The sequence below is a fragment of the Homarus americanus genome, unplaced genomic scaffold (assembly GCF_018991925.1).
Source record: "Homarus americanus isolate GMGI-L3 unplaced genomic scaffold, GMGI_Hamer_2.0 scaffold45299, whole genome shotgun sequence".
NCBI lineage: Eukaryota > Metazoa > Arthropoda > Malacostraca > Decapoda > Nephropidae > Homarus > Homarus americanus.
Window position 1 is genome coordinate 838,846 of NW_024753650.1, and position 15,403 is coordinate 854,248.

General features: G+C 38.7%; 1 protein-coding gene across 1 annotated transcript in view; it reads right to left on the reverse strand.

Moving 5' to 3' along the window:
* Positions 1-3,291: 3,291 nt before the first annotated feature.
* Positions 3,292-15,403, reverse strand: part of LOC121855412 (solute carrier family 13 member 5-like) — a 34,245-nt gene continuing 22,133 nt past the window's right edge. The window contains exons 4-12 of the mRNA XM_042350318.1: positions 10,341-10,471; positions 8,926-9,059; positions 8,290-8,487; positions 7,946-8,065; positions 7,529-7,738; positions 6,378-6,469; positions 5,844-6,124; positions 5,308-5,445; positions 3,292-5,023 (exon numbers count right to left, since the gene is read on the reverse strand). Coding sequence (XP_042206252.1) covers positions 4,889-5,023; positions 5,308-5,445; positions 5,844-6,124; positions 6,378-6,469; positions 7,529-7,738; positions 7,946-8,065; positions 8,290-8,487; positions 8,926-9,059; positions 10,341-10,471 — 1,439 coding nt within the window. The 3' untranslated portion in view covers positions 3,292-4,888. The remainder of the gene's footprint in view (positions 5,024-5,307; positions 5,446-5,843; positions 6,125-6,377; positions 6,470-7,528; positions 7,739-7,945; positions 8,066-8,289; positions 8,488-8,925; positions 9,060-10,340; positions 10,472-15,403) is intronic.

Genomic DNA, 15,403 nt, shown 5'->3' on the forward strand with positions numbered 1-15,403 from the left:
TTTATTCGTCTCTTTAAAGATGTAAATGTAGCCTAAAAATTTTCATATAAATTGCATTTTTCCCGAGAATGAGTTTACAGCAGGAAATATAATAACATACCATAAATGCATAATATTTACTATAATTGAGCATCTTAGTCAAAATATATAAACAGTGTTAACAATTCAGACACAGATAAACAACTCCTGATTTAGGTACTTAATACGACCCCTTTCAGTACAATTACTTGCTACTGGACGGAGAGCAAACCATAGTACGTCGTTATCCTGACAGAGGCGAGGCTGCTGCCGTGGCATATCATAGGAAGGAGGGGAAGGGGGTCACAAGGAGGTAACAGAACGAATATAATTTGGGAGAGAGAGAGAGGATAAACAACGCAACAAAACACGTAAATGAAATGAAGTTGTATTACATTTTACGTATGAAAACTTTATATGTACTAAAAGTGATAAAGACTAACCAGTATATATATATATATATATATATATATATATATATATATATATATATATATATATATATATATATATATATATATATCATGTAGATCCACAATGAAAACGTGGATAAGATAAATCTTGATAAAAACACACGGGAAAAGGGAAACAACGGAGCACCTTAGCTTTCGCCTTTATTCAAGACATCTTCAGAGGCAACTGGATTACATGGACAGAGAGAGGCTTAAATATACAGGGTGACCTTAAAAACATGAGGTCAGGTCATAATGATGCCATCCACTAATCCTCACACCAACACACCAGGTCAGTCATAATGATATATATATATATATATATATATATATATATATATATATATATATATATATATATATATATATATATATATATATATATATATGTAACATAAGAACATAAGAAAGTGGGATACTGCAGGAGGCCGACTGGCCCATACAGGGCAGATCCCTTTCACACCCATCCCAGCACTTCCATGTGCCTATCCAACTTCGTCTTGAAGCTCCCTAGCGTCCCCGATCCTACTATAGCACTCGGTAGCCTATTCCACATATCCACAACTCTATTACCAAACCAGTGCTTGCCTATATCCTTTCTGAATCGGAATTTATCTAATTTAAAGCCATTTGTTCTAGTTATTTCGTTATTACTGAGCTTCAGAACATCTTCCATTTTACCCTTGTTAATCCCACTTACCCACTTGTACACCTCTATCATATCTCCCCTAACTCTACGCCTCTCTAATGAATGTAAGCCTAAGCTTTTCAGTCTTTCTTCATATGGAAGGTTTCTAATATTATGGATCATTTTTGTCATTCTTCTTTGTACTCTCTCCAAAGAATCTATGTCCATTCTATAATAAGGACACCAGAACTGAACCGCATAATCCATGTGTGGCCTCACTAATGCTAGGTAAAGTTTCAAGATAACGTCAGCAGTTCTGTTACTCACAGACATGACATAATAAAAGTAGAAAACAACATTATTGGCTAAATTTTATTACAATAAATGTTTTCTCCTTATATGAATTCACTCTTATTTTTGTTTAAGTCTTTCCATTTTCTCCAGTTAAGACACCCCATTCCTAGTCTTTTTTTTTTGTTCCATGTACCAAAATCCACATTCAGATCTTGGAAAGTTCAACTATATTTCTTTAGTCTTCCTTTTCTACTTTCACTTTTCTTTATACAACATACTGAGGCTTAACCGTAAAACTATATACATATAGTACTTTAAGACATAGCAAATTCAATTATACTCCGATCTCGTTCTTCACGTAATTTTCCAAACGTATCGCCCACATGTTTACTGAAGACATCACGATTCCATTATAAAAAGTTTGCTATAATACTTGTTTTTGCATTTCACAATACCCTTGGAACTTCAAATCCGATTTTTTTCATAATTTCCTTACAGTCCAGATCATGTATGTCATCACAAGCCTTTCAAATTAGGCCATTTCTTGCTATCGACGGGTTCAGTAATGATCAAACATTCAAATCCTTGTAACTTCTTTATCTTCTGTCGATTTAGTCATATTTTACATTACCTTTTCTTGTTGCTATTTTTTTTACTTCATATATTTCACCATATGGTAGTGAAGGAAACACCATACTGTCATCTGTCCACTATGAACAGTGTTTAACCATCTATTTTTGTTTTCTTCAAGATAAACCACAAATTCGGTATTGTCATTGACTGAAGACTTACAGGCCCTAAGACACCAAAAATCATGATTTGAGGACTGATATCATCTGCTCTAAAACATGATAAAAAGTCACAGATTTTGTTCGATATAAAAGGAAAACAATCGTTGACGATATTTATAAAAGCCATTATTATAATCTAAAAATGGCAAGACCTAGAAAAAATTTCGATATGCCACGGTACATTGTCTCAAGTTCTGCGTAAAAACTATTAGTGCATCTTCCAGCAGTAGATGGCTGGAGGAGTCAGGTCCTCCTCCTCCCTCACCAACAGACACCACCAATTGTCTTGTTGATGACTTGTGATTTTGAGGAGGAAGATAGATTAACTTCAATAACCCCATCTCCTCGTACACATATCTGTACACCTAACAACAGTAGATGTTTTATAAAAAAAATTATACCTCAAGAAGCTTAAGTTAATATATTTATATATTCAGCTGAGGTAGAATTTGTAGATTTAGTCATGATCATCACCTCTCTGAAGGCAAGAGACAGCATGATAAGACAGTTCTCGCACCCCACGTCCAAAACATTGATAAAATCATTCCAATTCTGTACCCAACTAATTATTTTCTTCATGTAAATCTAGAATTTTTCTAGACATGTATTTGTTCTTATAATCCTCCTTAATTTTGGTGAGTAATATATACATTACACTGACAACTATGTAGAAACTATACACATGTGGGCAACTCACCACACGAACCAAATTTATTTAGGAAATGATTCAACTGGTTTTGCCAATTTGAAGTCTTAAGTCTGGAATTCTAATTAAAAAGAAAGTATCACAGCATTTAGTCTAATCATTTAAGGAATAAGCTTATCACAGTGTATTGTCGAGAAAGTAAAATATAAATACAGTATATACAGTATATATATATATATATATATATATATATGCAAGTAAATCACTGTAGGTGCGCGTGATCTAGGTATATGCTGATAACCACAAGGAAAGAAGAAAACACGAAGTTCCCAAGCGCTTTCGTGTAATTCACATCTTCAGGGGTGAGTACAGACTGAACCTGAAGATGTGAATTACACGAAAGCGCTTGGGAACTTCGTGTTTTCTTCTTTCCTTGTGGTTATCAGCATATATATATATATATATATATATATATATATTAAACTGTACTGTATATACTTCACACCCCCACCCCCCATCGTATATGAATTTTATATCCCAAACATTACTTTATCCCTTTGTATACCCATTCAGTAACTCCCATGCAAGTCACTGAAAATAAAGTTCGTGTTTCATGTAATAAAACCTTCAGCCACCTATTGACGTAAGCACAAGGAAGATACAGTAATAAATCTTTTCTTCAGAGTCCGACCTATTCTAATTCGGCTTGAGGTATCAGTTTTGTCATTAGTCATAAAAAAGAATTACTACTAAAGAACCTGGGTTTAGTACCTCTAACCCTACATTAAGTAGCTATGAATACTGTTTCTGGTTCATCAACTGTAAACTGATTTAATTTTGTCGTAATTCCATATAGATGTGCAACAGCTGCAGTAGACCATAAGGATAATGGTTCTCAACCTGTTTATAGTCCTTGAAACTGTTTACCCTTGGAAAAAAAACCGTCATGGAATCCAACCCAATGGCACGATACGGTAAATGATTGAGTGATTTTCTTGATAAAATACAGACTCAAGATAAATGTTGTATCTCTTAAGTTTAACAGTTCCAATTAGCTTATCAAAACACATTAATTAAAATCTTACCGGTAATCACTGTACTCCTATTTCATCTAATATCCCTGTACTGTATATGATTCTATCCTGATGAATAGGCAGTACGCGTCACTGTTGGCTAAATCTCTGATGATAAGTCCAGAGACGAGGTTGAGGACCATTTCTTATGTGGTAGCTCATCCGAAACTAGAGGTGAAGGATACTGAGTTGTTCTTGAAAATATGGCCGAGATAACTAGTGGCGGTGAAGGCTTCGTCGTTAGCACTCGTGGTGGTGAAAACTGAATCTAGTAATTGTGCTGGATATGAAGATTGTAGTGAAGGCCTTTCCTAATTATGTGATTGATATAACAGTCAAGAATAAAGGACTCCCCTTGTGTGGTGAGTGATGCTGTCAATCATAGTGAAAGCTTCTCCTAGTTTTATAATCAAAATGGCAGTTAGGGTGAAAGCTGTATCTAGTGTTGCGTTGTGAAATGAAAGGCAGGTCGAAGTTGAATGGCTGAGACTACAGATGCAACGATGGCTTCTCCAAGTATCACGACGATAAGGGTAATCGTAATGATAACTTTCTCCCTATTAGACGACTCACAAAACATAAGGTTTAATTTATTATGGTGAAGAACTCCAAGCTTGGTGGCAGAGATGGCAGTTGTGATGGCGTATCTCAAAAAATATTTATGACCAAGAAGATTGTCGCAATGAAGATTTCTCTTTGCAAGGTGAAGTAGGTGGTAATCCATGTGGTGAGGTGAAGGCTTATCTTAACAACAAGTTCAACATATCTCTGGCACTGTTGAAGACTGCTATTTGTTGTGGCAGTTGAGAAAACTGATGGAGGTAACAGCTGATCATTGTGATGTAGGTCACATGAACAGTGATGATGGTGGCAAAGGCGCTTCTAATAATGTGACGGACGTGATTGATATATAACAATAGCTCTAGTAAGTGACTGGTGTGATTGACATAACAGTGGCGGAGAACACTAGTCCTTGATACAGGAACTTAGTGAACTGAAGTCGTGGTGGAATTGACCCAGGAGGGGATGTTGTGTAGGTCGAAGATGGCCACCCCGAGTGTGTTGATCATGAGTGTGATCACCAACACACACAGCACGTTCATTACCGCCCCAGCTCGCATCTGCAACACAAACACATATTTACTTACACTGTACATAGTATCATTATGCTCCTGTACTTAAATATGTTATGGGCTCACAGTTTGATGAAATACTGCCTAGTGGATGACGTAAGTTGAATGTGTGACCATATATTGAACAAAGAAAGCTAGATGTTTATTGTCTGATCAAACATTTCACGTAGAGCGAAATGGGTTTATTGTTTGATCAAATACTGGACGAAGAACAAACAGGGGTTTAATACACGATCAAATCCTTAACATAGAACAACATGGGTTCACTATACCATCTCGTGGGTGCTCATGCGGGCGGCAGTGAGGATGATAGCATTGCCCGGGGTGGCCACAGGCAGCATGAAGGCATAGGCACAGCATACAGTAGCCGGCAGCATCAGGTACAGGGGGTTGACGTTGATTCCCAGCGCCTTAGGGCGAGGGAGGTGTGATGAAGGGAGCGAGGGAGAAAAGGATGTACGGACCGAGAGAAGTACTAAGAAAAAGGGAAGTAGAAAATGAGAGGTGAGTTTGATTGTAAATTGAGAGGGAAGAGGAAGAGGGGACAGTGAAGGAAGAATGACTGGAGTAATGAAGAGAGAGGGCAACGTCTACATTTAAACACTTATATAAACAATGATGGCTCTGATGTATACTGTATTAGAATACTACGTTGGTAAATGTATAGTTAAGACATAGATGCAGTAGTGTTCTTGTTCTATCCATCACAATATATTTTGACAAGGGACAGTAACGATGACAACTACTAAGATGGATACACAGATATACAGCTATACAACACTACCTTAGATATACAAGTGTCGCTTACCAGATCCTTGATAACTGGCAGTAGGACGGAGGCTGTGGCAGTGTTAGAGGCGACTTCCGTCAACATGGCCGTCATGAGACACACCACGAATACGATCAGTTCTTTGGGCATGACGTCGAAGTGTTGTAGTTGCTGGCCCAGGAAGACGGATAAACCCGATGATTTGGCGGCCTCGGCCATGGCCAGGCCGCCTCCCAACAAGAGGATAATTCCCCAGGGTAGCTTCTCGTGTACCACCTCCCACGTCAAGCACATCTCCATCCTCTTTGGCTTTCTGTCATCTGAAAACAGTCGGGATAATATTAGTATGTCATGACAGGGAGAGGCTCTTTTACTAGTTTACACAAACCAGACAATTCAGTTCATCTCGTCAGAAAAATCGTATTAAAAAAAGCTGCCGTCTCATCAACTTTACACCTAAAAACAGACAATTAATTTATTTTATTTTTCTTCAATGTCTTATGATGTACTGTACTTTATAAACACTCCATCTACAGGGAGTTAGAGTGCCACTGAAGAGAGAGAGCAACTCACCGCTATCCACGTCTGAACAACACTGAGATTTGGCCGGGATGGTGAAGAGTAGACACACCATCAGCATCACTGGCGTCGCGTCTCGGATTATCCTGCAACACGGTGAAGTTGTTTTAAAGAAGCTAAATAATTATTGTGACTGGTAATAGTTTATATATTGGGTGATTTTAGTCTCTATCTACAGTCAAACCTCCATATAAAGGATGTCTATCTCCATACATTTCGCCTAATGGAGTTTCATATCTAACGGGCCCTTGATATAAAGGACCTTCATCTTCATATATTACGTTAGATGGAGATTTCACATCTAACGGACCTCTCGATATAATGGACTTTCCTCTCCATGTAGTCCGCTAAATAGAGGTTTCACTATCTATCTATCAGTCTAGCTATCAGCATACTCATTTGTAAGTAATTATGGTTTAACAAGTGAACCAATTATTACACTGAACAACAACAAAGTACTGTATCTAAATTCCTGGTATATATGGGGTCATTTCACTTATTCCTTACCTTTGCTTAATGTTTCAAGGTACAGTATGCAAATCGAGTTGTTCTTTACAGGAGATAAAAGGAATAAAAGACATTGTAATTATTTGTTTTTTTGACCGTTAGGTGGTTGAGAAAACAAACTGTGAATGAACAGCATTATACGAACTTGAAACGAACTACTCAATAAGACACTAAGGTTGTATAGGAATTTAGTATTATAAGAAGGTAACAAAATATATTTAAAACAAACACAAATCATAAGTATTGGGACATAATAATTGTTCTATGTTGGATTATTTCTGTATTTATCCCGCCTTTTTTTTGAACGGTTTATAAGTCAAAAAATTTCCCTTAGATAAAGATAATTTGTGATAGGATGAAATTTTATATTGAGGGTCCGTTAGATGTGAAACCTCCATCTAACGAAGTATATGAAGAGAAAAAGTCCGTTATATTGAGAAGTCCGTTATATCGAGAGAAAAAGTATGTTATATCAAAAGAAGTCCGTTATATGGAGAAAAAGTCCGTTATATCGAGAGAAACTATGTTATATCAAAAGAAGTCCGTTATATGGAGAGACAAAGTCTGTTATGTCCGTTATATGGAGGTTTCATTGTTTTCCGATCCTCAAGTTAACATTATAGCATTTAATAACGTACACTTTGTCTTCGAAGAGGTTAGAGACGTGGTGAGCCCAGCCCTGTATAAAGCCTGGCGCCCTGAACACCCACAGGAAGACAAGGAGCGTGAAGGAGGTCAACACCACCAGCTCGTGTTGGGTGATCCTGCCCAGGCCGTCGTAGTGGTCACGGAGGAACATCTTCATGGCTCGTTCCCTTAGTGGGCTTGACTTCTGTACTCTAACTTTCCTGCAAGACGAGTTATTATGAATTAATACTAACTGATAGATACAGAATTTTAACCTCATCTTACCAATAATAATATAACAATGACATACAGGTATATGTTAAATCAAACGTTATAATTCCCAGGATTAAAATATCTCTTTTATGTTATCATGAATGGCTGAAGTGAAGTTCCTGACTTTACCCAAACGAGAAAGATGAGAGCCTCACCCACAGAACATGAAGAGGATCTGCAGCCAACACCACCCCAACACACCGCATATAATCATCCCAGGTACGTTGAACATCATCCAGGTGGCGAAGTTGAGGCCGGTGGGTTCCTCGAACGTGCTAAGGTGACAAGACTATAATGTTAAACGGGTGAGTAGTGGCAGATGTTTGGGGACACTGTGTATTTTGTGTGGGTTTTAAAGACACTGCGCATTTTGTAGGTGGTTGATGGCAGGGTTTTAGGAACACTGCACTTTTTGTAGGTGGTTTGGTGATTATCAACATCAATTCTGTGTCTGAAACAATGAATAATATCATTAACATCAACTCACACCATCACTTACTTCTGCAGGATGCCCATCACAACCAGGTTAGGGCCACAGCCGAGGGGTGAGCCGGTGCCTCCTATGTTAGCAGCAAAGGCCACCCCCAGGAAGAACATCTTTCTCACCGCCTTGGACTCTTCGTCGGTGTCCTCATTTTCAGGAAGCTCCTTCGCCTGCTTCTCCTTCCGTTCTAACTGTGGAGTCCCGTCCTCATCCCTAAGGAGGAGGAAGGGGGGTGAACTATGTGCTTGACGTGTGTGTGTGTCGATGTACTACGTGTATGTGTGGATTATAACTTTTTATAAGTATTTCATGAAATTACGATGATACTCTTATAGTCTATACCATTATTTCATCATAGTACAGTACACACTGGCACGACACACGGCCATATCTTAGAATCAAAACACAGATTTAAACCTAATAAGCTTACCCGTTAAATCTACGTTACATTAAAAAAATACAGTACAAGACGTAACTAATTTTGACAGAATTTTTACTGATAAAAAATAAAAACATCCAGTATTATAGAAAACTATTAAATAATATAGCATTACCCTCCCCCTTAACTGACAAAGACAAAAACTGACGGAAAAAATAAGTCTCCCAACGAACATATACATAAAAAACGAAAGTCTTCAACGGCAGTCTCACTTAATAATAATGTCGGAGAAGGTGGCGTCCGAATCGCAGAGTTTAAGGCGACTCTGTCTGGGTAAGGACACGGTAACCTCCTGTAGAGTTGGCACCGCCCTCTCCTGCTCCAGTCGAACTTCAATCTTTCTCGTCTGTAAACAAATCATAATTAAGATCAACAACTAATTACTTAAAGGTATACTGATATATACTGTACTAATTCCATAACCTAACTCTCCCTAGGTTAGGGTAGATTAAGAGGCTTTAATCATCAGGTTAGTGAACTAATATTCCCTTTACTATTAGTCATAACACATCAATACAAATAAACCCACAATGGATTCACTAATATTATGACGCTCTAAATATGAACTAGCCAAAACTGGGTACAGATGCATTACTCCCGAGCTAACCATACGCCTGGCAGCACTATAAGCACCCCCCTCCTCCCTTAGGACCCCACCGTGAGCGTGTAAGTCAGTCACGAACGCATGGCGGTCAAACATGGGGTCCTCTAGAGGCACAATAAATAAATAAATATAAAATAATAATGAATATACTATTTTAACTGTTAGGGCTGACAGATAGAGAGTTATAGCTAGATTAACACAGCTATATCATATTGCAATCATAGGTAGATATATAGATAAATAAATAAACATATTCAATAATGTCGTACAAATTCTCATTGATTCAGCAAGTACTGTACACATAGACAGTGCAGGTATAAGGCCAAGAATGACCTTCCGTCCTATAGTATTGGAAATAAAACACACTGACGTTAAGTTATTCAGAGTAGCACAGTCGAACATTCTACAAAGCTGTAAATTTTGTATGAGTAACAGCAATTTTTTTTTGTACGAAACTAGGTTAAATTCGGCGATGGTAACACTGTTGGGTGGAACGTGTTAGATGTGATACGATATTTAATCACAATAAAATGCCAGTTAAATTCACTATTTAAGCATCTAATTGCAATACGTAACGTTAAAACAATTTAAATTTTTTCTTTCATCTAATATTTCTCGGTATGTCCTCAACGTTGGTATCAATGACAACGTTTCCCCCTCATAATGGCAACACTACAGCTCGTGACGTCATCGTAGCCACGTCGGATGAGTTACTGTAAACTCTCACGCGACCAACAAGAATAACACCCAAACATACGGATTCATACCCAAGACTTTCTGCGGTTTACACTAATCTTTATTATGTGTATTTTTGTTTATGATGATTCACATTTACAGCTTTCATCGTAGTCTTTATTCGCTGATAATATAGAAATTATATGAGATTTGCTTTGCTGTGTGTGTAAAAAAAAGACACTTATCTAACCCACCTGAAATCAACCCTGTCTCCTAACATAACCTCATCTGATTTAAACCCCTAAAAAAAAGAAACATCAAAGGGCAACAGAGGAAGAATCTACTGACCTTACACAGCTCCAAGACGACGGCGTCAACGATGGGAACGAGCATAGCGGCGGCTGCAGTGTTAGAGATCCACATAGAGAGGAAAATAGTGGTAATCATGAAACCCGCCATCAACAAACGCGGACTCTGACCTGAAAATATATTATTATTACTTTTTTGGGGGGAGGGGGAGGAGGGGGACTAATATAGCTAATTAAGGTATATAGAGATGAAAGAGGTATACTAGGGCGCAAATAAGCGGAGTTAAGTGACGTCAGCAGGCGGACTCTCACGCACCCCGAACCAACGGCCGGAATCATCCAGTTTATTTCTTTGTTTTGTCTGGTTTTACATTATCAGACTCACAGTGGAATGGGAAATATTCTAAGCAATATTATCGTTTACCGTGTGTTATTATACCCGACACTACTGGGAAAAAAAAAAATAGATGAGAGGGGTCATTTATATAACATAAACAATATAAAGAACACAAATAATGAAGACAATTACACTGAAAATAAATTACAGGAGAAACGCGAAGAGTAAAATGTGACAGCAAGCTTTCATTTAAATTTACCTTCATCATATCTTATAAGTTTTGACATTTTGTGATTGCGTTTATGCTACCACAAGCTCTTCTTTTTTTTCAGTCTTTATCATTTTATTAAATACCTGATTTTCTCATGTAGATTAATTCCATTTTTACAGTTGGAGTAATTTTCATCATAAGTAACCCTGGAACTGAACAGACGTGGGTTAGCTTAGGGTTGCCATTCGTCCGTATTTTCCCGGACATGTCCTCCATTTAGGTCTCGAAATCTTCATCCGGAAGGAATTTTTAAAATTCTTCAAAAGTCAGGAATTTCAGCTTCCATCATTTTCTTCACGGAAAAAAAACAAACATGAAACTGTAATGACGGGAGAGAGAGCGAGAGGGGGAAGGTGGAAACCGTAGAGATCTCGTTCAGTTTTCGTCAGCTGATAAGTCACTTGTACGCCTGTAGGTGTTGTCAACTTAGCTGTCAAATATTTGATTGATAAGGGGGTAGAAGTTGATGAAGTGTTTTGGCTAAGTTAGTAACCTGAAGCAGTTTGTGGAAAATTACAAGAGTGATGAAGAATTTAGTAATCTGCCAACACATAAAAAGTGGACCAGATACTTTGAAAAAGCAAAGAACATTGAATGCCACTCAGAATTGCTAAGAATTGCACAATTCTTCTTTGCTATATCATGTCACAATGCAAATGTATAAAGAGTTTTTTCACTGATGCAAAGTCAATGGACAAAGGAAAGGAACAAATTGAGTGTTGAAACAATGAAAGGCATTCTGACTGTACAGTACAACTTCCGAGAAACATCTTGCAGTGACTTCTATACCTTTCTAAAGAGCAATCAGCCAATACTGAAAAAGATCCAATCTACAGAAAAGTATGCATGGGCACATCAAGTCACACACACAGTGGGGGAAGAAGACTGCAGCTAAGGGAATGAAGATGTTCAGCCTTAAGCAAAGGTAATTTTTTTTAAGATTTCTATACCATGTATGTTGTATATTAGCCTGTGTGTGCCGGGGTGAATGTCTTCGGGAGCGTCCTCTTTTTTGAATGTTCAGATATGGTAACCCTAGGTTAGCTGATTCGCGTGATGGCGGTAGTAGTTGTGATGGAGAGAATACGATGCTCCAGGGTCGTGCTGCAGGTTTCTTGTGTCACATTATATCACCATTGTGCTTGTGTTCTTTCATAGCCACGTGTACAGAGAATAGTACATTTCATGCTAAACATTTTTTATCATATAATCTCTGGGGTTTATTAACTCACTCAGAGAAGTACTATATGTCCTTCAGCGTTTCCCTACGGTTAATTTCTTTCAGTGCCTCTATCAACACCTCTTTCCGGAGGTTAGTGGGTGCGAGGAAGGCATCAGTTTATCAGCGCCACAATAACCATCCACAAATTCCTGCAAGCATCAATGATAACAATTTACTATTTATAAGCCTTGGTAAATGCTACACGTATTCGCTTAATTCTGTGCGTTTACAAAAATACCGTCTTGCTATCAATGCATTTAAGGTTCGAACAATAAAGCATCAAAAGGAAGTGACTTTGAACTAATAGGTGACAAACCGTAGATAAGGGAGGGGGGAGGGTTGAGGGGGGAGACTTATGGGTAGAGAAAAGAATCTAACAGACTCATGAGATCTTGATAATGTTAATTGTGATGTCGTTGGTTATAATAATAAGAATAATGAAACTATCACTAACAATAATCATGCATACAGGACAAAGAAACAATACCACGAGGTTGTAATAGTAACGGTAGTAGACTTAATAACATAAATCTAAATGAGCTTATGGTAGGTATTAACAGCACACATGTGATAATTTACACTTCTAATAAGACAAGCATCTCACTAAAAACCTATTATATCATTTATTCCACACACACACACTTTTTTTGCCAATATTTACATTTACTCTGTCGTATATAAGGACACAATTCAAAAGCTCTTATATATGTACAGAAAAAGTTATCAAGGGTGGATAACAGGAGAGGTTGAATAACTTATGAGAAGGTTGGGTTCGGTTAGGTCACAGTTGGTGTCTGCATATATTGCGACATTCATTTATTTAAACAGTGTATTTACGTTAATATATACACAATATAAATTTAACTATGATTTGGAATTATATTAGGATATATTTACCCTTTATTATATACATTCAATAATACTTACGAAACAAAAAACTAATGTACGTGTTTCCTGTTTATAATTTATCCAATAGTTTGTCCTGCCGTCAATATTACTGATAAAATTATTGTATTGCAGATAAGATGATATTATTTCATTATTCATAAGATTATATTATCACCAAGAAAAGAGTAATTTTAATTCCATGGTAGTGAAATGATTATAGGATTTGACTTGCAGCGTTCCTGAGCATCAACCGCCCGAGGCTGCCACTACGCTGGCTGCCTCACTGAGTCAGTCCCTCCCTCTCCTCTCCAGTGTTCAGGACTGTCTCCTTAACTGTCCTCTTTATGCATGCTCTCTCTCTCTCTCTCAGTTGTTACTCTTTATCTTCTCACCAAATCACACCTCTTAACATCTTTAAATTGCTCATGCGTCGTCTTTCTTACTTCTTAAACACACACACTTCATCTTACCCCATCTCCATCTCCCAGTCCCCTAAACGATGCGCCGTCTATCGGTTCAAAAAAGACACTTCCTTCTGACGCTTCATTGTTCTTTTACTTTACTTTTATCCTCTTCGCCAATGATCGGCTTGTTAGCCGCTTGGCCGATCGGTCACGTCTCTGATTACTTTTCCTTTTCATTTATCTTCTTCACCAAAAGATCGGCGAGCTAGCCGCCCGGGCGATCGGTCACGTCTCTGTCACGCACTGTTGGCAAATACTGGGCATGCACCGGCTCCTGAATGTACCTGAACCCACTCCAGTGTTGGTCAAGTCTTGTCTTAAAAGAGATCACACTCGGTGCCGTCACAACACTCTCTGGTAGATTGTTCCAAGAGTTTACAACCCTCACTCCGAAAAAGTTTGCCCTCACAGTTTTCTGGACTTACGGCTTCTTCAATCTTGGGCTGTGACCCCTTGTGGGATGAGCGTCCGCCAGCTCCAAGTAAGGACACTCATCTGAGTAGTGCCCCCTGAGATGCTTATACACCTCAACTAGGTCCCCCCTTGCCCGTCTGTAGTATAAGCTAGGCAAGTTCAGGCGCTCCAATCTCTCAGGGTAGCTGAGGTGCCGAAGTGCAGGCACCAGTCTGGTGGCCCTCCTTTGAACATTTTCAACAAACTGACAGTTCCTAGCATATCTCGGGGACCAGATGGGGTGACAGTACTCCAGATGGGGAAGCACTTCACTCCTGAAGATTGTTACGAGGGACGGACCGTCTAGATATCTGAACGACCTTCTTATAAGATCCAATAATTTTTTTGCCTGATTTAACTTCTCGCAATGGCCCGAGAACTTCAGCTCATTGTCAACATACACACCTAGGTCCTTCTCACATACAGTCTCAACTAATGCAGTTTCTTCATCCCATTGGGACATATGATACGCCTCCTTAACGTTGGTACGCCCCAGGTGCATCCTCTTACACTTCGTGACATTGAATCTCAGCAGCCATTTCTTCGACCATTCCTGGAGCCCACAGAGGTCCTTCTGCAGCTCTTCACAGTCCGCTTGGTTCTTAATTTCCCGAAATAACTTGGCGTCATCGGCAAACATTTGTATGGAGGAGTGTACAACGTCAGGCATGTCATTTATGAAACAAACAGGTACAGATGACGATTTCGTGCCAGTAATCACCACACACTGCTTGCGGTCATGCAGAAAGTCTTCTATCCACGCTAGGACATTTCCCCGAATTCCGTACCCTTCCAGTTTGATTTTCAGCCTTTCGTGGGGTACACTGTCGAAAGCCTTGGCAAAATCTAGGCATATATTGTCGATATTACCACCCCGTTCCAGAATATGGGTCCAAATGTCCAATACCTTGAGCAATTGTGTTAAGCAAGAGCGCCCCGGCATAAAACCGTGTTGGCAATCTTTTACAAGGTTGTTTCGTATTAGATGTTCCATTGCAGCATCTACTGATAATACTCTCAAGCACTTTACATATTATGCTGGTCAGGCTTCACCGGTCTATAGTTGTTCGTGGAGTGACGATTGCCCTTCTTGAAGATAGGACTCACATAAGCCACTTTCCATTCACTGGGGACCATTTGTTCATCCAGGCATTTACAGAACAGGATCTTCAGGGGCTCGTCAAGCTCGTTGCACAACTCTCTTAGCACTCTAGGATGCACCATGTCAGGTTCGGGACTCTTATGGACCTTTAGCCTGGACAGTTTATTTCTAATACCCCTTCTGAAGATTGGTTAGGTTAGGTTTAGTTAATTTAAACGTTAAGTTAGATTTAGTTAGGTTAAGTTATGCTAGATTTGGTTAGATATTACATAGAGGTGTAGAACTGCGCTGACCATGTCTTACTGAGGCAAGTAATTATCAAACCTACTTGCGTACTACCACTAAAGCTGCCAGAGCCACGATAAT